Below are 24,104 nucleotides of genomic sequence, written 5' to 3'. Positions count from 1 at the left end.
CTATACCTATATTCGTTTCCGTGAATTACGTATCGTATAGGTTGGAAAAGTGGCCAAGTAGTGGCCACCTTCTTCTACTGAAACTCATAGCGGGCTTCTCCGACGTCGGCGTTGCTGGTAATCATGGCAATTAAGCAAATGAGTTCTGCGTATAGGGACGTCGATAACGAGGGCGTCGCGTAGTTCGGGAGGTACAGAATGGTTTCGCGACCGTGTCCAATTCAACACTCGCGAGTCTTTCTCTTTCCGTTTCCTACGCGCGTTACTTCGTCGACATCTTTTCCTTTTGTTTTTGTCGTAACGACAGACTGGCCGACGCCGTTGATCTGGTGGTTGATATCCCTATTTCACCCCGCTATCCCTTACACTCTTCGTCAACGAGATTGATATCGAGAAGTTGAAACGACCGTTGCGTTGGCCCTTTTATTTCCAGCGGGCACATCGGCCTGTTATTTCTCTCGTTGCGAGTGTCGATTCGCCTCTTTCGACCGGCAATTTCGTGTTTCTTGGCGCGCAATTCACCGGGTAATTTGGTAATTTGGTTTCGACCCTTCTCGCCCGCTCGAAGAAGAATTTGGCCGGTTAGCGGTGCGGCTGGTATAATTATTCGAGAACGAGCTCGAAGGCTTTCTGCTCGGACGAAAAGAATACGCTTAATCGCGGACGCGAAGAACGCGAGTAATTTTCCATTTTACTTAATGTCTTTTCAACCTTCAGCCTGATAGTCGTCTAAAAATAGTTGGCCACCACAAAATTAGTTCGAGATCTTCGAGGCTGCCGGTGCAACGGGCAACAGCGTTCTTTTTCAAATTGCACGGATCTAGGTAGAAGAAGCGAAACACGAAAAGCCGCCAGTGAAAATGTAACAATAAACAAGTGCACGCAATCAGAGAAACACACGAATTTCCCAGCGCGATAAATATCATCGGCCTGCGCGGTGCAGCGAAGTTGCGCTCATTAAAAGTGGTCCATGTTATTACGAGGGATTCGACAATACTCGTTTCTTTGCAGGCGGATTCTGGTGGCGACGTGGGGGACATGTAGCCCGAACTCTATATAGGCGGGTTGGATTTTATGTCTCGAGGAACTTGGTACCAGCGGCCCGCGTTTATCGATGCACGACGTGCTGAAATCCTCGTTTATTGTTAATTAATGCGTTTAATTGTTATTTCATGCGGAATAAGTATGACGCATGCAGTCCATTACGGGCAAGTTTGTCCGGAGGAAATTGCGGAACAACTCTATAAAAAGTATCTCTCACCAACTCGTTTGGCGAACACGCCGCCTGAGATGACTTTTTTATCACCTTTGTACCGCATCGTTGAGAACGCCCATCGCGCGATCCTTTCGTTTTTGAAGATGTAAATTTTCTTGCTGGCTAATGCTCGAAGAAACGCGTTACCTAACTGTTCGGTTCGCGAACGAATACCGAAAGTTCGGCTTGCAAACTCGTGCTCGTATTTGCCGGAAGTCAGGCTAGAGATCATCGTGCCCTGTTAATTTTTTAACGCCCATTTTTGATTTATATCTGAAGCGAACCGACGTATCCCCATCGATTGAAAGTTTTATAGTATTTCGAGATGTACATCGTATTATTTCTGGTATCATTCGAAGGGAAAGGACGTCGATTGTACAACGTCGTTGTAAATTTTTAAAAAGGGCCATCTAGAAAAGAAGGAGCGGAGCTGCGTGCTATCCAACCACGGAATATAAAACAAGCCGCACGGCGTACCTTTCTTCGTGGATGTCGTGTCCGGCCATTCGACCCTGCATAAATTTTCGTCAAACCAATTTCTTCCGACTGTTCTCTCTTGAGAGAAACGTTTCTTTAAAACATCGCTGCCTCACCTCGTGTTACGTGCACAATTCGATACCAATCCCATACAGACCAGAAGACGAATACGAATTTTTATCGTTAAATTATTATGTACTATCTCGTCGTTGTATCTTTTATTGCTCTAAAAAGGGTTGTGCGACACTCGCCAACATTTAATTCAATTTCATCTAGTTTATTTCACGAATGCGACTCTCGTATTTAATCGTAATTAATTTGAACGACGCGTCTTTAAGCATAATGTTGTACATGTAAGGGACAATTTAGAAAGGCGCCGTTTTGGACACATTAGTCTCCCTTCATCCGGAAAATAAGCGGGTAGTTACACATGCACGATGCGTGATTTACAATGTCAGGCATCTTTAAAAGATGGAGTTCTCTCTCCTTAATCCGACACGCGTTATTGCACCTAAGGAGGAAGCACGTATCTTCCAGCGTTCCTCCTTCGTTCGTTCCTTCGCATCCCTGCTGGTAGGTCTTCAACCGCATATATCCTCTTGGTTCTCGAGTCTCCTGTGGGGAACAGGCTTCATTACGCTCCCATAAATCACGGCCAATGTACCTTATACGGATCGTACCACCGGTAGGCATCGCACTATTATTAATTATCATCTGCGCGCGATATCAATAAAAACAAGGGTCTGTGCGCTAGAAGAGTCTCGTTTGTGAGGGAAACAGCGAAGTGCGATGAAAGCCGCGTCGACGGATATCACAATATTTTATCCACGAAATTCTACATTCAAATAGTTTCACTCGTGATCGATAGAATTATCGTGTTCTCAGTTTTTACGTTAACTGTCAACGATCTGAAAGGACATTTATTTCGGTGAACGTGATGGGAATTTATCTCGCATACGGAATTTAGCGAAATAATGCTCGCCGCTGAACGGTTTTATCAACGAGAGGACGCGAACTAGACTTCTTTATTTCGCAGGAAATTCTCATTAAATCAATCAATCGATTCGATCGGTTGCCGAATTACGTTGACGAATATTTGTCGGTGTGCATAAATCAGCGGTGCGTTTGACCGTGCACACATTCTTTGTTGCTTCGTCACTTTGACAAAGGGGTTTACATCGGCGAGTGCGATCGGAAAGCACGTGGAGGCCGGTCGCGATCAAAATATCATTATTTCCGTTTTACACCCTTCGAAACTCGATAATGCTTTCCCGTAATTGACTCGCCTCAATGAATGACCGCGGCATAGGTACTATCGTCATTGTGGGTAATGACAGGATTAAAACAACGTTCGGACCAATCCGGCCGGCATTTAATTATTAGCGGTGCCTCCCACCCGGGTGACATCGGCCCCCGTTGCCAGACATATATTCAGAATACAGCATTTTATTGACCAACCGGACAATCGAAGCGCATATTTACACATACGAGCGACGTGGTTCGCGTGAGCTTCCCTCTCGATCTATAATTGGAATTTAAAACGTTCCGAAATCCGGGGATTAAACCACGCTTGCACCGCGTTTCATCCAAGTTCCCCCTGCTTGTTGATGCTTCTTCTCCCTGAATCTGGTTATATAAACGCCAGTGGTTGTGTCGCGTGCTATACATTTGCTCGTTGATTCGTTTAAAGCGATGGATCGGCGAGACTCGCCTTTCAGAATCGAAGCGTCGATAAAATCGTCGAACGAGAACGAACGCCAAGTTTCTCGTATCAAACTAAACGTCTCTTTAGTTGATTAAAGATTTCAGTCGCCTTTCAGGATCTCCGGGAAATTCGGTTACACAAGGAACAAGGATAACGTAGTCTGCGTTTTCGTCTCCGTGGTGCGGCCGAGCAGTGATTATCGCGAGGAAGTGTACGAAAGCTTCGTTACACCGGTGGTTACATTATGCGAGGCACTTGAAACGGCCAGAACGAGTACAGTGAACCGCAAGGTGGTCTGTAAGCATCTGCATTCGTCAGTTTCCTTTTCAGCTAGCTCCTTAGTACGCGAGAAAGCGGCTCTAAAGGGTCGCTACTACTCGGCCATTGCGCAATTAGCGTCACCGCTGGCTTTTCTTTTTTCGTACCTGCTCCAGCGAGTCCATCTCGGTCCGCTCTTTACTCCCACGGTCAACACGCGGAGATGCGCGCATTCACTGGATATATACACACGTAGAGAAGGAAGGCCGCGTGTTAATTGCGGGTCAACCCTCGTTTGTCCAACGCTGGACCGACGTCTCTAATCTTCCAAGCAGGAAAAACGAAAATACGAAAGACAAAACTAGGCCACGGTGACCGAGCATTTTTAAAGACGTAGAACCCTTGCATACGAAAATTTGTTCTAGCGCGACATCCCAATCCGCGCCTGGAGAAGCTTTCGTCCCTGAAAGCCTGCAAAGATACGCTTCAACCGGAGATTTCCCTCTCTGTGTTTTTCTTTTTGCCCTCTCTTCTTCCTCTCGGAGAATCGCGACCACTTAATTTCATCTCCGCTCCCCATCCCGATGGTAATATTTTTCTTTTCTGCCCTTCTTCGTGTCTATCTTACATCGTATCTTTTCAACCTTCCATTCCAGCTTATTTTCGATTCTTCCTCCGTCAACGACTGTTAACAACATCTCCCACGAATCCTCGCGTTCGTTTTCTTAAAGAAATTATTTCCGCTTTGTTGAAACGGTTCGTGGAATTGTTTTTAGACCTTTTGTATTTACTCGTACAAAGTACCAAGAATTGACCAAGGAGTAAATTTTATCAAGAGAAGAAAATTCTACTTGTGGACGAAGGGAATAAAACGGAACATCGGGGAAACGAAATTGCCACACTGTTTGTATTCGATATCAGGCTCGAAGAGTTTACCGTGTTTAATTTATATAGAAACGTTTCTCAACGAACTACCAACCATTTAATTAAAGAGCTGCTTAGGATAGAACAAAACGCTCTGGTGTCGTTGGCAAAATTTAATTTAAGCTGAGAAATATCGCGAAGTTATGATTAATCCAAGCGTTGAAAGAAGAAAACAAGCTTTTATGTACGAGTACGTTCACGCTACTCCGTCATCGCGTCTGATTTTCATTAATATCGATCATCGCGATTGCTCAGTCATGCGGTTCTTGTTTGCATCCAGCTGGCCGTTTCTCGCACCTTCAGCTCTGGACGTTTCATTTTCCGAAGCTCCGCGAGATTTCCCGTCATCCGTTGTCTTAAGGAACGATAATTAATTTCTTTCGCTCTTACCTTAATTAATAATGTTTCATTGCTTCGAAGTTGATGGCAAGAAATCTCAATGAAAATTCACGGCGAATTCATTCCCTTTAGAGCCCCTTAAGCGCTTCTTTCTTTAGGGAAATCTCCGCCAAGATTCTTCTCCTGCTCGAGAAGTCATTTTCTCTTTTTACATAAAAAACAATATTATTACCCTGGAACACCGAGGTTTTCTAAAAAGTTTCTGCAAGCAACGAGAATCGTTTCGATACGGCTATAATTATTGTGTCCCGTTTGTCGCGATCGCGCGTACACCGACGAACGTTGGGAATTGGGGTGCATCTGCAACTAATTAGCTTCATTTTCGTCGCAATCGTATCTCTTCTTCGATTGTTTTTGAAGAGGAAGAGGGGAGAAAGAGAGGGAGAGGGAGGATGATACGCAGAAACGTACATCGAATTAGATCGCGGTGAATCTTTTTTCCGATGAAAAATCACTCCGCAGCTTTCACGCGTACGCGTAATTTTCGCTCTAGCATTCGACGATTTCGAAACTCGATCTCGAAGCCGATAACAATGTAATTTTGATTGGATTTTCGGTCGCGTGGTTCTCGGCCGAACGTGGAATTTTGTATGGTAAATGCGTCGAGAATGATGAAAAGTTTATACCGTGACAAATGATTTCTCAATGAAATTTACATTCATGCTAACCGATGCATGCTTAATGGAAAATATGCGCGCAAAATTGAACTTACGATCGAGTTATCTCTGTCATTCGGCGTTACTATACATTACTTACGAGCGTTTGTTTCCACCGATCGATTAATATTTGAATATCAGCATCAGGCGTTTCTTACACCTATGTTCAACGATATTCAATGAAGTTATTCGATACGATATTTCGTTCGAACGACGTCTAACAAAGGATAGGGTGAAATCACATAGACATGGAGTGAAATTGAATAGTAAATCGTTTATTAGTACGAAGGTGTGATAGTGTTTCGAGTTAGCCTTGGCCGACATTCGTGATTAGAGTGAACCTGTGATACCATAAGGTGAACGAGTGTGATAGAGTTTTTTTTTTTTCTTTCTTAAGTGATGTAAGAGATAGATGTTAGAGCTAGTTACCCTGTTCTGCGAGCTGGTGTTCTCCCCATCGATCGGGCCGATTTCGCGTGCTCTTTTACACGATCACGTCACGATTCACCGACTTTCGTGTCTCATCTGCTCTCCCTTCGGACGATCGATCTCTCGCCCTTTTCTATTCACCCGCCGATTCACCCCTCCGAGCTTCCTCCTCGTCGTTAAATTGCAAGGCGGCACGATGGAAAAGGAGAACGTCCGTGCAAGCTAACTTTCAAGAGTGCTACTTGTTATCTTTCGAGGTACTCTAGTGCCTATGATTTTTTTTTCTCTGTCTTCTTCTTCTTCCGTTCTGCCTATATCGCTAAATCGCAGCTAAAATTAGCGAGATTGAAGGGGAGGAACGTGACACCTCCGTTCTCCCGTTCGAACGTAACAATAAATTAATAATCTCGCGACTCGTATACGCGTTAAAAAAGGGAAAGAGATCTTCCGCTCTTTCGTTCGTTCCGCTCCCTTCTTCCTTAGATATCTATAAGTACTTCCGCTTTTCTTAGTTCTCGCGTACTAGCTGGCCGGCCAACGAAATTTTCAGAAGAGACGAAGAAACGAAAGAGCGAAGTCAAACTATCCCAGTCCTCACTTTTTCTTATGGTCGCGATACGCAACAGCGATAATAATGCCAATAATAATAATAATAATAATAATAATAATAATAATAATAATAATAATAATAATCGATACGTTCTACACGCTCTTTGTTAATGTCAATATAACAACACTTTCGACTGCGACAAAGTACTTGGTAGCGAATATAGAATTGCAGGGCGGGATAAAACGGCATATCCCTGTCTCGTTAAATAAGAACAATGATAATAAATTAGGTTTCGTCGTACCTACTGTACACGCGCGTGTATATATACTTATATACTGTATATATAAAAAACGGTCTTGAAAAACGTTTGACTAACATGGACGTAAAATCGTACAAAAAGCGTTTGTCCCTCTTCTAGTTGTGTGGTGCGCGCCCATCTTTTTGCTTTCACGCGAGTTTCCACGTCGTGAACCGATCAAACGTGACTCGCCGTTTCGCGTTTCTTTCCTTCTTTCTTTCCTTCTTTCTTTCTCTTTTCCCCTGACTCTCTCTCTCTCTTTTGCACTCTTTGATTGTACGCATCTTTGATCGTACGTGACTGGTCGCGCGCTTTCGTCCCTCGCGATAAGTACGTGTAACACCACCTACAGTTCACCTTTATTTTCGCCCGTGAACTCGTTCCCTCTCGCGTATCGCTGCTGCTCTCGCGGATCGATATCGTTCAGCGTTTTTCGCGGTTTTGACATCGCGTGGAAAAGAGGGACGGCCGAATACCACCGAATATCAGGTCATTAGAATTTTAAATTTCCTGTTGTTGTTGCGCCAGATTCAAATGGAGATTAATGCACGGAGAAACGGGAATCACGTGAAGTATAGTTGTGGCAAAGTATGTTAGGTGGTTAGTGGTTATACGATCTTACGGAACAGACAAGGGAAGATAGATTTCGAGAGCGCAGAGATAGTCGAGAGGGTAGCTTCCTCCCCGGGCGAACGTGTCCAATAGCGTGCTCGCTAAGCACACACCTCATTTCTCGGCTTGTACATATAAAATTATATTTACAACAGAGTGATCTTTTCTTTTCTTTTTCTTTCTTTCTTTTTTTTTTTTTGTCGTGAGGTATTCGCCCTACATGCATCTAAAGAGTGTACAGTATCAAGAAGCAGAAGGGAGATTGACGAGAATCTAAAAGAATCGCTTGATTCCGCCATTGTTTCATCTCGTTCTTTCTCTCTTTGCTCTCGCATTTTGCCGGCTCACTCTTGTCACCGTCACCTCGTACTCGTGCAACTTGTCCTCGGCAATATACGACGCACTGCTCGTTATAAATAATTTAAAAATTATATACTTTTATATATTAAATCGATTCTCTCTGCGATCTTCGTTCTTCTTCTTCTATATTTTGCTCGCCGTTCGGCCACACATACACGTCACACACGCACGCACACGTGAGAAAGTTTGATAACGATATGATACAGCTATGCTACACCGAACTGATCCGGACGCTTCTCTCTTTTATTTTCTCTCTCCATCTCCCTCTGCTTCTCGCATATAGTATTTACACGGGGTCATTCGCGAATAGTTTATTCGTTTGTCTTACACCTATAGTATGTATACCTATGCTTGCTTCTCTGTATATATGCATATGTACCAGCGTGTGCCTGTACAGCTTAATAAGAACACTGTTCCTTGGTTATCCGTCTCACCTTGGTCTGTCTCTCTGTCAGCGTGATCGAGGTGCATCGCGAGCGGAAAATCGTGCGACTACCGGCAGTTAAGAGCCTCGATTCTGATATACGCGTGTATAATCTAGAAGACGCGCGAACGAACGTTAATAAGAAATTACGAAGGGAAAAATAATGGTTTCTTGTGACGGGCAAAGAGCAAAAGGAGATCAAGTCTAAGGAGAATATTATTAACGTAGCTCGACGCGTATTCTTTCGTTCCTTCCGCGAGCGCGCTTCCTCAAATACGATTTCGGTTTCGTGAAAAGAATCCTTTTACATCTATATGCAAAAGACGACCGGCTACCACAGTTTGATCCGTCGTAGAAGGATACATCGCGACACACGACGAACCGTTGTCTCTGGGCTTGCAGATTATCTTTCGTCGCGGGATTCGGCTTTGAGAATGTAGGACGAGCTAGAAAGGGCTTGCAGAAGGAACACTATATATTCCCTTTGCAGAAGCATCAAGGCTTCCGCGAAACCCACCTCTCGTTCTTTCTTTCTATTTCTCTTTCTTTTTCTTCCCAATGGTCCTTCTGATTGAGTACGCGTCGCGACCTCGTACAGGCATTGCGAAAGTAGGTGCTCCCTTTGATCGTCCGAGTTCAAAAAGCCCACGTGTTCCTGCGTTTCACACTGTCCGATGTACGACTTGTAATCGTAACTTGGTAATTGACGAAGGAAAAATTGCAACTCGATTAAGTGTACGCTTAAATGTTTAACGTTACTCTGGTGAATCTACTGTAGTGTGCGTGTATGGCTACGACACTCGTTACGAGTCTTTTGTTTCTCTCTAAGTGCGCGTTTGAAAGTGTTGGTTAGATGCTATTTTACAATCTGATGCGATGTTATGTGTGTGGAGGTGCCCGCGTGGGACGAATTATACTACTAACGCGTCGTATCAAATTAGTCGTATGAAACCAGTTGTGGCTGATCCCTTTAATCGGGGGCAGTGTTCGCGGTATTATATATCGATATTGCGGTTCGGCAGTAAATCGGATCACTCGCCTCGTTTCTTTCTTTCGATTCTAATTTGCAGAATCGTCTGCCGTTGAAAAAGAAGATGGTAGTCGCACGTCTCGCACGAAATTCGTCAATGTTAAAAATCATCTCTACTTTCGTATAAATTACAAACTAGAAGGCTAAAAAGTCGAAGTTACTTAGTAGCTTTGGTACCAGCCTGAGTCTCATTAGATTACAAATAATTTGTTAAATAGTCTTACTAAATCACTAAGAGATCACTGTTTCCGTTAGTGTCCTGTTTCCTATAATATGATCGTCGCGTTTATATAGTCTCCTGCTATTGCTCTGCTGATATCTCCTCCGTGTTGTTCGAAAGTTCTTCCATGTACTTCCAAAAATCAAGGGACAGATCAACAATAGACCAAAAATATTAAAGTACTCCTTAGGATACTCAACGATACGTTTCTTAGAATATTAAAATACTTTCTATATCACGCGCAACAACGAGAAAAGAAAAAAAAAGATGACACGCCGTCTCGTGTATGAAAAATAAAATACTCTCGTTCGTAGTAAAAACAACAAAAAGAAGAAAACAATTTACAAAATAAATACGCGAAAGAAAACACAAGGTCACTACCTTTTAGAGAAGTGTTACAAGCTTGTTTCGATCGGACGATCGAACTACCATCTAAGTTTCCCTTTTTTTTTTGTCTCTACTTCTTCTTCTTCTTCTTCTTCTTCGCAGACTTCTTCCTCTTTGCCTTTCGTTTCACGTACATTAAGACACGATGTAGTCCGCGGAATGATGGGAATGATGAGAATTTCGATGCTTGTCCTTCCTATGATTCGTCCTTGAATTACTGCTGCGCGTGCCGGTAGTTCCGGTGGTACCGGAAGTATGATGACTGTAACCACTGTCGCTGCCGAAACTACTGTCCGGTTGACCTTGGTACAGCCTACCGGAAGTTATCTGGTTGCTGTCGCGTGCCGCATAGTACACCGGCTGCGTGTACTTATCGTCGTTATACAGACGGTCTGTGGGTTGCGAGTAGGTGTCCGAGTATTCGCCACCTACTTGCGTGTATACGGCAGCGGTGTCCTGGTTTTGTAGTCCGTAATACTCGGCCCCGTATTGCGCCGAGTACTTGTACTTGTCGTTTAACTTGCGAGACCTCTCCTTGTTGCTTCTGCTTTGGCTCGAATAGTGATGGAGAGGGCCGAGCACCGGCACACTCTCGTACGGGTTCTCCTCAACCCTGAGGGCCTGCGTCGCTGGCATCGGCGGCACGAAATATGGTAACCTGTGGGCCACCGATGGGACGGACTGTTGTCGTTGATTGCTATTCGATCGGTTGCCAGCTACACCTGAAATTATTTGCAAACGTTAGCTGCGTCTCTGAAGGCTGCACTCAAGCAATACACAATTTGAGTTCGCAAAAGCTCACCCGCGACACTAGGGTAGAGCTGCAGTAACGCGTCCAGCAGCATCCCCTCGTGGAACTCTCCAACATCGTGATTCTTGTCTCTCCTATGCCTGTCCAGACTTCTGGGGCTCCTTCCTCGTCTTTCTCGCGGTGGCCTGCCACCAGCCGGACAGGTGCCCCAGGTCGGACCCGTGGAAGTGAGCATCCTCGCCTCGGACGGTTCACCCACGGAAAGCTCGTCCTCGGCGAACTCGTCCTCGCTCGCCGGTTTCGACGACGAGGGCCGATGATGATGGCGGTGATGATGATGAAGACGATTCCGTGCGTTCAGCTCGCTCTCCTCGTCCGTTTCCGGATGGTCCCCTGGAACGAATGAATAATTCATAAGTATCGGTGGCATGAACACGATAATTAATTAGACGCCTCGTTAATTAATTAACAGACAATCTCTTTCGCGTGTCAAAGTTACGATCATCCGGCGTGGAAATCAAGTGGAATCGACGGCCGTGCTTTCAGTACTCAGCTGGGCAATCGGCGTCAGAATTAATTAGTTAGAAAGATCCGCCATTGTCGTGGCCGTCGTTTTATTTAAATGCGAGGAGAGACGTTTGCCGGGAGAATGGCAGGTAACGGGGCGATTGTTAAGCGAAAGTCTCCACGGAAAGCAAAGCGTGCTGTCGTCATTAGTCGTCGGAACACAATCTAGCAGACACGATGCATGCGACGCGATCGACACCTTGCCGTGTTTACAATCGCGAAACGTTGCCTATTTCTGTTTCTTCTCTTATGGCCGTGCTTGACGCAAAGTTTTTCTTTCTTCCGTTATTCGGTCGATCGCGGTTTCTACTTTTGCATTCGATAATTGAACCGCGTTACCTCTGCGATTGTTAACCGATCCTATTGTTGCGTGTACTTGGTATCAGTTCGACGCTAACGAGAATAACCGTCGTTTATATCGGGGTCATTAAAAAATGAAGGAACCAGGGGTAGCTTGGTGGTTAAAAATCAAAACAGCTGTTTTAACTAACGAGCTGGTAGAATGCTACGTCGCTATTCGAGTTTGTATTTTCATCTCTTCAATTATATACGGTCCATCCAATTTCACGTTTCGATTCTCTCTCCACTTTTAGTTCCTTTTTTGTTCGGTCCAGCGCATTTCGCGCAAAAATGTGAAACAATATAGGAAGGCGCGCAATACGTTCGATAAACTTGACGGTTGACGATTATCGATAAGAAGAGTGAAACGTACAAAGCGAGAGCCGAAGGAACGCGAAGAATCGCGAGATATTTCGGTGCCGGTTCGTAAAAGCAAAACGCGAGCGGAGCACGAACGGGAAGACGCTTAACGTTAAACGAAAGTTTATCGGTTCGCTCTAATCAACGTTACAGTTTTCTGTTTGACGATCCCTCGAGACACAGGAGGTGTATCGCTTCCGCTTCGTTCTGCACACAACGTCCTTATTTACACAGAGGAAAAAGAGCAAAACGATGAGAAAACGATGGAAAAACTGGAGGATGCTTCACGGATTACTGCGGTTGCACTTTTAATCTCCGTTATTTTATATCTTGGCGTATTTATCATCGGTTTAAGCGATAGCGAGTAAACTAGGATTTTCCCAGGGGATGAAACTTGAATTCCGCGAAGCGAAGTGGTATTCGTTGTCGGGCGAAATCATTTCGAAAGCGTAAAATATACGTTCCCTTCGAACAACAGCTGCCAGTTGCATTCTGTTCCTTCATCGGCTCGCGCGATTCGAGTGCCGTGCAAAAACAGCCAAGGTCTCCGATGAGATTCGACCTAACTTTTTAATGAAAAAGGATCCGCGTAGATAAGAGACCACCCCGCGTGACGTTAACCAAGACAAATTATTCCGAGGCAGCGCAGGAATACGATCTCGCATAATATCGCGTATGCTCGTGTGTGAGTGTACAATAAGTTAGAAGCGAGGCGCATCGAGCCGCGCAGCATGTAGTGTATTCGATTACTCCGTCCTCGTCAAACGTCGAAAGTCTCATCACCATGCTAATTAGCTATCCGACTAATGGGAAATATAAGTCAGAGGTCGTGTCACGCTTATCTCCTTGCACCGAAGGTCGGGCGGTGAACGGAGGAATAGATGTGGAGTAGTGTGGATCCCTTGCGCGACACCCAGAGGACCAGGCTATCAAGATACTCGCCACGTGAAAGGAGCAAGATACACGGAGAAGAAGATGAACAGCTTCCGATTCCGTTCTGACGGAGATTAGACGCCGACCCGGCTAACTTCATCGCCGACAGTTCGTCGAATTAATTGGGAGATAAGCGAGCAGAGAAAAATGATAGCGACGAATAAATCGAGCGTTCTTTCGTCAACCGTGTCACGCGAAGAGAGAAAATTCTCTCGGCAACGAGCAGCAACGAGGAAAGCTCTCGGAAAGTTAGAGGAATAGAGGGTGAACTTTGTTTTCCCTCGTCAATATTTGGAATCGTGGTTTAGCTTGGAGAGTTAGGAAAGGTAAACAACGCGATTAATCGAGAGGCAAAGAAGAAGAAGAGCTGGAAGAAGCTTGCAATTCAGTGTTAGCCAACAGCAAAGAACACCCAGATTTAACTCTCTATCGTGGATTAATGGCGACACGGTGCACTCGAATTCTACCTACGTTCTGCCTCAGCAGGATCGAGCCCGAAGATCGCGCGCAATTCCTCAAAGTCTTCACAGTTGAGTCTCATCTAGAAGGAGATCGTGTAATTGACGTTTATACGCGGAACGTTAAGACGTTTACCAATAGGAGATGCGGAAATTGGAATATCGCAAACTATTGAAACCGAGGAATTACATTCGTTGTGTTACTTACCGTTACTGAGCTCCTCGTAAACAGGATTGTAGAGGTCCTGCGACGTGTACGGATCAGGCCCAGGACTGCTACACACGAATACGCCTCTGTTGGTGTCCTTCACGTCCAACATCTGTCGTGAAAAATAGCGAATAAAAATAATTAGAACCTATCGCGTTGCCAGGTTTTTCGCTTGCTTTTAAAGCTATTACGCGCGCGCGTTGAGAGGACGATTCTTCGCGCGACGAAAATCACATGCATGTCACGAAAATTCCGTTGCATCGAGAAACGAGCGATTCGTGCACCATCGATGGTCGAAGTAGACCAGTGAAGTTTTTTTACAAAGTTTTGCAAATTTTTTTAACGAATACTTGTCACTTGCTATCGACGTATATACTTCTGTAGATCTCGAAGATATTTAGCCAATGTGCTGGGTACATGTTGAAGGTTGCTTCGAATGGCGAACTAAAACGAGCGTAATAATCTGAAGGAGAAACAAGAGTCCCAGGGAGAATAGCAGTAACACGGTTTCATTGCGTTTCCGCTCGACGATTAACTCGTTCTTGCCCTTAAAGACCCTCGAGATCATCCACGCAAGCTGTACCTTCGGGCGAGTCCTGATCAAGGAAACGCTGACTCGGTGCGAACCACGCGGAAGCGAAGGAGTCGTAAGTTAATCCTTAAATCGACGAAGATCCTGGCTTGGGCAAATAATAAAGAACGATCCTGACGTCAGTTTTATTGGACGCTAATTTTATTTCTCCAACTACTTTGTCGGGCAAACATAATCTGATCGCCCTGCCTTGCAACGACGTAGAAAAGTTGCGATGAATTCAAGAAACTTGGAATCAGTAATTAATTCCTCGAATCATCCGCTCAACTCGACGAAGAATTCAAGGAGTAAGAATGGCGGAGCGACTGTGACGAGCTGATCGATATGGCATAGCATGATTTAATCTTTACTTTCTATTAAACGTAGATACTGAAATCCTGAAACAGAGATCTCCCGATAGGTAGCTTCCAGGGATCCGATATTCGTGCACCGATGAATTCTACCTAATGAGGGGATAACTGTACGCGTTAACAGGCATCGAATAACGTATTCGGTCGACAAATTGGGAAAACGTAACTTTGCCAAGTGAAATTTCTCGCTCGCAAAGTTTCCAGCTTCTCTTTACAAGTTTTTACGAGATAGAAGAACGATGTTCCGACATGAACGAACGTCGAGTGGTTGGAAGGGTTAAATCGCGCTGCTTTGTAACAACGCAACGATGACGGAAGAAGACAATAGCGTGAAGAGGTTCAAGCACTTTCCAAGTACTTCCTAATAAAATGTGATGGAGCTGATTTTCCGCCACTATATGTACGTAGTCGTCGTCGAGCTGGTCTCTTTGCAATCTACGGTGCCACGTTTCGTGCACGGAACGCGTGGAAGATTGCAAATTAGTGGTTGACAACGTTCACGCAGCGCCTGGTTGCCTGTTAGCCCGAAAATTGCTTGGCAATTTCGCGAAGAAAATGGAAGGCGTTGAACGTTCTGCGATCGGGTATCCGGAACGAATTCGTCGTCCCCGTGACCTCGAATCGCCGAAATCGAGTTACTCCGGTAATCTAGGGAATCACGAGGGAGCCAAGGCAAACGAAACCGGCGAGCTTCCCTCGAACGAATTGAAGTCCCGCGGGCGGCGATATCAGCCACAAAAGAGGATCACTCTATTACTTTTGCTTCCTTTTCTGCCGTATACCGCGCACTCGAGGGCGTTTCTCCCTTGGTCCTTCTGTCTGTCTACTCGCATCTCGTCTAATCACGCGTCTTGCCCTTCGTCTTCCAACTTTCTTTCGATTGCCTTTCTGACTGCTCGATAACTCGATTATTCACCTTTTTCCACAAAGGCACGAAAGGTTCCTCCGTTGAACGAGATAACAAACTACGTGGAAAGTAGTTCAAGTTGCTTTAAAATACTTCTACCTTCTTTGTTTCATATTCGAAATTCGTCCTCGCAGTTGATCTTCATTAACACAGTTTGCAAAGTCATAGCAGAAGGTGCGAAGAATCGGCTCGTGATCTCTTGCGAGATCGCGATTACATTTAACCTGGGTGCGATCGAGATGCAGCCGGATGATAGACGGGCAGAGCAAACGCCCGAAGCTCTTTGCTCTGAATACAGATTCCAGGGGGGCGATATTATCGTCGCCGAAAGAGGATCACTCGATTACCGGCGTCTCGTTTAGAACGGCGGCTCCGGACGAAGGTAATTGTCGCCCTTAGCGAGTCATGGCCCCGGCGCACCATGTACCTCGAGGGTTCTTTCTAATAGCGGCGCATCGCGAATCGAGCGATTCCTCCTTGAATCACGTAAATTTCGCGGAACTCTCGCCGTTTCGAATTTACCTAAAGCTGCGAGAATCTTCTGTGGGAAGGAACATACGAAAAAAAAAAGAAAGAAATAAAAGAAGAAGAGGAAACTCGCGTGGATTCAACGAAAGCGAAAAGATAATCGATTTCAGCCGGCAGCTTTCAATTTCCCCTGTAAGGATAGCCTGTTATTATTTCCAAAGTGGAAACGATTTGGATGTTTCGCCGATCGGCTATGGTATCGGCGCGAACGGTAAACACTTTCGTGGAATAATAGCCATAAATTTGCTTTCCGCATGATTCGTGTAATATAAGGAATCTCTTATATGCCTTTACTATATACAACGAAAGGGAATGAGGAAAAGAGGCAGAGGGGAGAAGAGGAGGGAAAAGAGATGAAACGAAAGGGTTACGAAGAGATGAAACATTATAGATAAAGAGTGAAAGCGGAAAGCCTAGATCAAGCTACGGAGGCGCAAAAGAAAACCACGAGGAAGAGAAGGACGAACGTTGAGTGAGATTGAGATAGAGGCTTAAGCCATCGTATCCAACAGCAGGAAGCAATATGTCCGTACCGTAATAGCGTGGAGCACGGAGGTTAATGGGTTGTCCCTAACGCGCCTAACCTGCCCCACGTTCTCCGTGTGTCTGCTCATCGCGCGTCTGATCCACCTAGCCGTCACATTGTATCCTGATAACGCGTTCCCCTAATCGACTAATTTACTGCATCTCTTCCAATTACCGGATATACTCGAAGAATACGACGCTATCGGTCAGCCTGCCGATTCTACGAACCGGACCACTTCCATTTCCTGACGTTCCGTCACGTTGTCCCGATAAACGTAACGAATCTCATAAATTTTGAGACCACACGTCCGTTAATTTTGATCGATCTAGCACTATTTCGATGGCCGAACGATCTGATTTCGCGAACAAGTACGTCGAGTATTCGAACGATACGAATATACGATGCTTCGATACGATTGAACTTGGTGTATCTCGATCGAACATTCGCGCAAGCGTGTTCCTCGAAATGAAGATCGACCGTCGTTCTGATCAGGTAACGGCAGGATGTACACATGATAGCGATGTCGTGGTCACGGAACGTTACCGTAACCTGCTAATTGTTAGTTACGGTGACAATTGCATTAGCTTCCTAAGTTCAATCCCTCCTTTGCCCGTTGGCCATCGTTATATCGTCATTGCTACGATGCTAGCGCGGTTTCGTGGCCTAACGACGTGCCAGGATATGGATTAGAGCGGCGTAATTGAGCCAACAACAGGTGGGACAGAGAATCGAGGGCCAACAGCCTCAAGATTGGATATTTATTGGCTTATCTGACGCGGTCTAACGAAAAAAGATCGTTCAGTTTCGAGGTGGGCGAACGATCGAAGCTTTCGAGGATGATTTAAGTTAGCTTCGAGAGCGTGGGAGATTCTTTTATAGAAGAATCGTTCGAAACGAAAGATCCGAGTTTGCGAACATCGAAACATTGCGTTCGATAGCTTGCAACAACCCTGGCCTCGTTGGTTAACGACGTGGCACGACATCGATCGCGACTAGCGAACAGGTGGATATTAAGTCGTTCGATTGTCGATCGCACAAATTATTTTGTTATTCGACACTCGGTCTACGTTTGAATCGAAACTTGGAAATTCGAAAGGAAAGGAAATCTTGAAGTTTCGATACCGGTTGGAGGTAGCGCAGAAACAAGCACAGCTTTCGAAGGTGAACTGTCCAAATTCGGGCGCCACAAGGGGAAACGGAAGATGTATTCGAACAATTAAATTACGTTCAAGGGAGAGATCATGGCGCGGACTCCATTTGCGAAATTAGAGAGGTTCGAGATTGCGCAATCGGTCGGAGAGGCAACGGTGACGCGGCACAATGGTAACTCGTCAATCTTTCCCTTGATTTCTCTTCGGCTTTCCTTTGGCCCCTTTTTTCCTCTCTGCTTTCCGTCTGCCATTTTCTGTCCGTGACGTCTCACTCTTTTTCATTGTCCGTCTTGTTCTTTTTCTTTCTCCATCCTCCTCCTTCACGCGCGTCTTTATCTACGCGGGAAAGCCTTTCACCTCCTACCGGGCCTCCTCTAAAAAAGGGAAACCGGACGTACATTTTTCATTCTCTTTAGAAAAAGTTTGAACACAGAAGTGGTTATTCCGTGTCCACGTGTATTGTGTCGGGAGACGATAGGTCCGCGCGCGAAAATATCTTTTTCATTAGACATAGCCGGCGGTCTCTATTGTCGCGTGGATTACATTCGCGTCGTTTCGAGTCTGCCACGAGAATCCAGCATAGATTTTTCGCGTACCGCATCGATTTTCTTCTCTTTTCCCGTAAATTATCGAGCGATTCGCGCCATCGATCAAGATCCAGCGCGCGTTACGAGGGATGCGGGGGATGGGATGGGATTGTGGACCGGGTCAATAACCACTCCTCGTCAAATTTTTCAGTAAAGTAATTTTATTTTCTCAAACTCTCCTCCTTTTCTCAGTACTTCAATATATACAGAACTTTCTCTGTTTGTCGTATTTTCTCGCTGTTTTTCTATCTCTCCCTTTAATTCTACTTTCTCGAACCCGTTCCGGAAATTATTTACAAGACACAGCTTACCGTACACCGGCTACGGCAATTGAATAATACGTAACGACAATAAATAATAATAATCTGCGCGACGATAATAATTAATCGCGATAATCGTCTGCCGAACGTCTATACAAACGAGAAACACAAGCGTGTCCGATAACTGCGTTCACACGGGTGCACAGTTACTCACGGACTCTCCACCATCTGTTTAATATTTTATATTAATATACGATTTCTCTTTCTCTTTCTCGCTGTCGCGTAAGTCTCTGCCTCACTCTGTGTATATTATTTACAATTTGCCAGTTGCACGATCTAATCTATTTACAACCATGGAGTGCATCTAGACGCCGTGCTCACACAACCAAAGATGGATAGTAAGGCCTTCAGTTCTTATCCCTTAAGCTCTCCTTTCTATCCTTCCCTCTCGGCCCTTTGCAATTTATACTACCTCTCCCCCCCTTTTTTTATTCGCACTACAGCATATTTTTAAACAAGATTGTGCAAGCACGGTCGCGTAACAAAATAAATACTGACTAGTCGGCGCTAGTGTCTTCGCCTCGTCACCGATGATAGCGAGCAAGAGGAACGAGAGCTTGACCGACCAATGTGAACGAAACAAATAGGAAAAATCTACGTGAAACGGAACGGCCGGCGGCTCTCTTGCTCGTGGAATGCAAAATAACGGAAGAAAAAGGACGACTGTACTCTGGCGCGAAAACGCGAATGGAAACGAAAGAAAGAACGTCGAGGCGGTGGCTCGTCTAGGAGGAACACGCCTCGTGTCACTTGTATCTGTTCGCTGAACCCGGAAAGACACTAGACTACCTTAAGATGGAACGTACCTACGACGAGTTTATACGGAAAACGCGGGGGCCAACGATCGTGGCCAACGATATCACGGGATATGTAAATCGTCTCTCGTTCCCGTGATCGGGACGTTCGAGAATGCTTGGAACTAGTCGGGGACAGACATCCGAGACAGAGCAGTCTCTATAAGAAGATGTCGCTCGCGAAAGACATGTGTCACGTGGTCTGTACATTCAAATAGATGTCCTCGGGCTTGCTCAGGAGGTTGTGTATCTGTTGCATAGTGCAAAGCGGGCACACTTCCTCCTCCGTGCCCTCGGCCACGATCCTTCTGGCTGTGCCCGGCGCTTTTCTAGACCCAGAGTCCACGATGTACGAGTAACCGTCCGAATCTACCGAGTTCGACCTGGGCGAGGACGAACGGAGCAACTTGGGCACCTTGACTGCGCTTATCGTTTCCGAGTGACTTCTCGAATCGTACCTCGTGGACTCCAGTTCCGTGTCTTTGAAATCGATGTACGAATATCCCTCGGAATCGACGGACGGTCTTCTGCCGTTCGAAGCGTCATCCCGAGATACGAGTCTTTGAACAGGTTGCGTCTGACCGGAGGAATTGACGGATGTCTGAGAACGATCCGAGGGTGTTTGGAGTCTGGGTCGGTGGGTCGGTGTGATGGGAAGACGAGAATCTATCGGTCGACCAGATGATACGCAACTGTTGGCCAGATAATTCTCGCTGGTCAGGTTCGCTTCGATGTCGGAACAAGTTGAGATACAAGGAACACCGGGTGTCGGAGTAGGGGGCAGAGGCTGTTGGCTGGTGATCAGGGCGTTCTGACTGGCCAGTAGCATGTGACTGTTTCGAAGAACGTTACTGCCGTTTTGCAAGAGAGGACTGGTCGCGGTGATGCATCGCGAGGAAGGCGTGTGCGTGGCTATCGAAAGTGGAACACCCTGGGACTTGGCGAGCAGAGCTCGTGGCGTTCGATATCCGCCTAAGACCGCCCTCGAGGGCTTGTCCTGGACGCGAAGTATCGCCCTCGGGTCCCGGTAGTCGAGATAGTCGAGATGATGAGGCGCCGGGGCGCGCGCACGCTGCAACTGCTGCGGCTGTCGTTCCCTTAGGCTGTGTCGCTGATCGGGATTTCGTACCTCGATCGTGGGCGCCTGGCTAGGGTGATGACTGGGCAGGTGATTCTGTCTGTGATGCAGCTGCGAGTGCGTCACCGCTTCCGGCAGGTCCTCGTACAGCACCGCGCCACCCGCACTGCCGGTTCCACCGTGTGACTGTCCGTCAGCCAGCACTCGACTCCGACCACCGGCCGCGGCTGCGGCTGCGGCCGCTGCAGCTCCTGCTGCGCTCTTGCAAGGTAACAGGTTCTGCACTTTCCGCTTGTGTCTGCAACAGAAACCCAATAACCACCGTTAATGCTATGTGATTCGTATACCAATTTATTGCGAGGACTAGATGCAATTCGATGACGGGGACATCTAATAACACGCGAAATACAGTCGATAGCAGCTGCGAGAGTAAACAGACGTTGCTTGCAAGTCGAATCGTTAATAGTATAAGTCGAGTCGAATGGTCGAGATAATTTGAAGGTAACTGGGCAGTGTCATTGACGGTCACGATCACTCGTAGATCACCGTGTCATAAATGTTCAGGTTAACTCGAATGTTTCATCCTGTCCATGCAAGAGAAAAAGATTCATCAAACGCGAATAGAGTTATCGAATAGACGAAAATCGGAAGCAAGTGAAATATCACGATTTCACTTCGCTTCTACCAGATTGAAAATCGAGCGACATCGAGGACACCGGCGGCAGTCGACATACTTTGAAAAGCTATGTTGATATTCTACTCGGTTGGCTCTCATCGATTCGCTTTTGCGTTTGCTTCCTTCCCTTGGGTTACGTTTAACCATCGGCGTACCAGATTAGTCGGATGTTTGTTGCGACTGTTTTCGGTCGTGAAGCGATTCGCGTCATTGTAAAATATATAGTTCGAGGGTTTGTCTGATATTTCATTTTATCTGGGCTATATTCGCGGCGTAGGTAAACTTTCCACCGACATGTCGCCGAGGATGATAAAACGTCCTTGGAATTAGAGCGAAATCTCCTCTGCTGGTGAAATAAACCAGAAAGAGGCAAACAAATTTACCAGCGTTCGTAAAAAAAGAACAAGATCCAGGAATTCCTCGTTAAGGATACCTCTGTCACAGCCTGTGACCAGGTAAATCTTGGTTTCATCTACGTCTCTGCGGAAAGTTCTTCGGTGGATGGTGGGACGTGAAAGAAGCTCGATTTGCGGTGCGCCGTCAATCTCGCCTTCCATCTTTCGAGGTGCACCCGTATACGAGCAGAGGGTCGTCTCACGGATGGACCCTGGTACGTATACGCTGGCGTGGGTACGCCGCATGGCAAAGTAGTTTACCCTTCAAGTTTTAATTATCTAATTAACTCTATCAGTTCGATAATATTTGCCCGTGTAATTAAACCACCAACTAAGGTTAACAACTTGTGGCGCACTTTCAATAGTAGGTCGTCGAGGTGAATGGCTCGACCGAACCGAGAACGTAGTATATCTCTATGTATTACGCGAAAATAGGTGGTAAAGGTATTTAAAGCTATTTAATTATCGAACTTCTCGATCTTTTTCCCTTGCGGCCGAAGGTTGATCGAACGAACAAATATCAGAGACGAGGGAAAGTCGTTCCTTGCTTTCTCTATTGTTCGTAAAAGCTGTAGAGGAGGTATCATTTCCCGAAAAACGACCACGATTTTGGTCTTAATTCAAGGGACAGGATAGTTACCTAGCCGGGTAGTATAATGAAGGTCGCAAAGACGTGGGGGCGGGGGGGAGGGGGGGGAGCAAACAAAATTAGTTCGAGAGGTGGTCGAGCCCTAAAAGATTATTCCAGCCCGGGCAAAGAGCCAGTTACGTCGTAAAACAGGAGGCAAAGGCGGTTTAAATGAGAAACCCAGAGAGCGAGCGAGAGAGACCTCCCTTCCGGTTCCGGAGAGAACTCGTGGCATGCAGAGGTCGAGCCGCAACAGAGCAGACGTTCCTCGCGGACGTTCGTGGTTTGATGTGCTTCGTGTTTCACGGTCCACGGTCCGGGAGCTGAAACCATCGCGGCAGATTCACGCCGAGCCGGGTCTGGACAGAAAGACGAGCGTAAACTAGGTATTCCTCTGCTTCCTCTGCCGGCAAGATTTCAATTTGCCTAATGCCGTCGACTGTCAGCCATAGCGCGACCGCACTTAGCGATGCTCTTAACGCACGCAGACCGCCAACACGCTCCGTGAGCTCTCTCTTCTCGTTGCATAGCTGCACGCTTGTGGCACTTGCTTCGTTTCCCGATGAAAGCTGCGTACTAGATGCACGTGGAAACGATGGCACCCGGTGCACCCCGTGCAGTTTGGTTCTCAATCGTACGTCCTCTTTCTAAACGGATTCATCCACTTCCCTCGCCTCGCTTTCTACTTTCAGGCGTGTGGTTAAATAACGTTCAATACGCAACGACTATTTTGTTTCGCGTGTGTAGGACTCGAAGTAAGTCCTGGAAATCTCTATGCCGGTAGGATTACTCGAACAATTGTCAAGGATATCGCGTGCTCCTCTTGGAATATTACGGCATTCCAAAGACTCTGTCGTTCGACGAATCACAGAGAAGGCGAGTCGTAAAGCGCATATTGCATGAGAGACACTGGGCCCGTTGAATGCACCTGGAATAGGCTAGTCGTGTTCGTGATCCCGTACCCGTGCTAAACACGGTATCGCGAGCTTGCGGTCGTATAACGGACCATAAAGCGCTTTGTGGAGTGTCGACCCTTCGAGTATACGCGCACGCATTCGTCCAAGAGCTTTCCCCCCATCCCTCGGTGATCGTGTTGGACACGCGCAAACTCGTGTTTGCGTTTCTCCCTTTTTTCCTTTTATCTATGATGATTTGCGAAAATCCACGTACCTCGACACTATTGTTCGTGATATCAGAGTTATCGAATTTTCGCTCTGGAAAATTCTAGGGAGCCCGTTAATTAGTAGCCCATATAAAACAGACAAAGTTCGAATTTGCCCTTTGGGGATGTCGAAGAGCCGCGCAGCGATTCGTCCTGCTGAATTTCAAGCTGGAGTTCCCCGTCGTGAAACAGCTTCCACAGAAACAGATGAAATTTCCGGCGTTTCTAATCAATTCCGGTGGGCTATAGAGCGGTCAAAATCCAGCCCCTGGCTTTTGTCTTTTAGCTCCACTCAGCTCTTTATATTTCTCCATAAATAGTGTAACGAGTTTCCATTAAGCCTGAAATCTGTTCCATTTTCTTTTACCATTTCTTTGCTGCTTCCTCTCAACGACGCTCCATCGGCCATCTTCAAATGGATTTCATTTGGTTCTACCGGAGAAGCTTCTTCGCGATTAGTTTCCTAGGCGCTAGCAGGAAGAAGAAAGCATCGAAGCCGGAGGAAAACGTAGACGGCGCACAAGCGTGAAACAAAGAGGGTTGAAATAAAGGGATTCCGTGTTGCGTAAGGAGATCGTGCGACGTTGAAACGCGTCTCAATGGCGATCAGCTTCTTTCTCGCCTCGATCCTCGGTCTGTTTCTTCGGAAAGCTGCGCTTCAAGCTCCAACGAATTCTCTGTCGACCGAACAGTGAATAGGTCGTTTAAGCGGAGCTTTTAACTCGAGCTAATTAACTGCCTTTTCTATGTTTCTATCTGGTTCCGACGCGTGCAGCTGGATAGCGCCTTTCGTTTCGTTCTGTATGCTTT

General features: G+C 46.2%; 1 protein-coding gene across 6 annotated transcripts in view; it reads right to left on the bottom strand.

The window, feature by feature from the left end:
* Nucleotides 1-5,928: 5,928 nt before the first annotated feature.
* The window catches only part of LOC122567424, a 230,615-nt gene continuing 212,439 nt past the window's right edge, over nucleotides 5,929-24,104 (bottom strand). For all 6 annotated transcript variants that reach the window (XM_043725902.1, XM_043725907.1, XM_043725903.1 and 3 more), the window contains 4 exons: nucleotides 20,485-20,731; nucleotides 13,601-13,712; nucleotides 10,787-11,128; nucleotides 5,929-10,706 (listed from right to left, as the gene is read on the bottom strand). In XM_043725902.1, coding sequence (XP_043581837.1) covers nucleotides 10,120-10,706; nucleotides 10,787-11,128; nucleotides 13,601-13,712; nucleotides 20,485-20,731 — 1,288 coding nt within the window. In that variant the 3' untranslated portion in view covers nucleotides 5,929-10,119. The remainder of the gene's footprint in view (nucleotides 10,707-10,786; nucleotides 11,129-13,600; nucleotides 13,713-20,484; nucleotides 20,732-24,104) is intronic.

The sequence above is a fragment of the Bombus pyrosoma genome, linkage group LG5, assembly GCF_014825855.1.
Source record: "Bombus pyrosoma isolate SC7728 linkage group LG5, ASM1482585v1, whole genome shotgun sequence".
Taxonomy (NCBI): Eukaryota; Metazoa; Arthropoda; class Insecta; order Hymenoptera; family Apidae; genus Bombus; species Bombus pyrosoma.
Note: the sequence above shows the minus strand (reverse complement) of the source record. Positions and strands in the feature narration are given on the sequence as shown.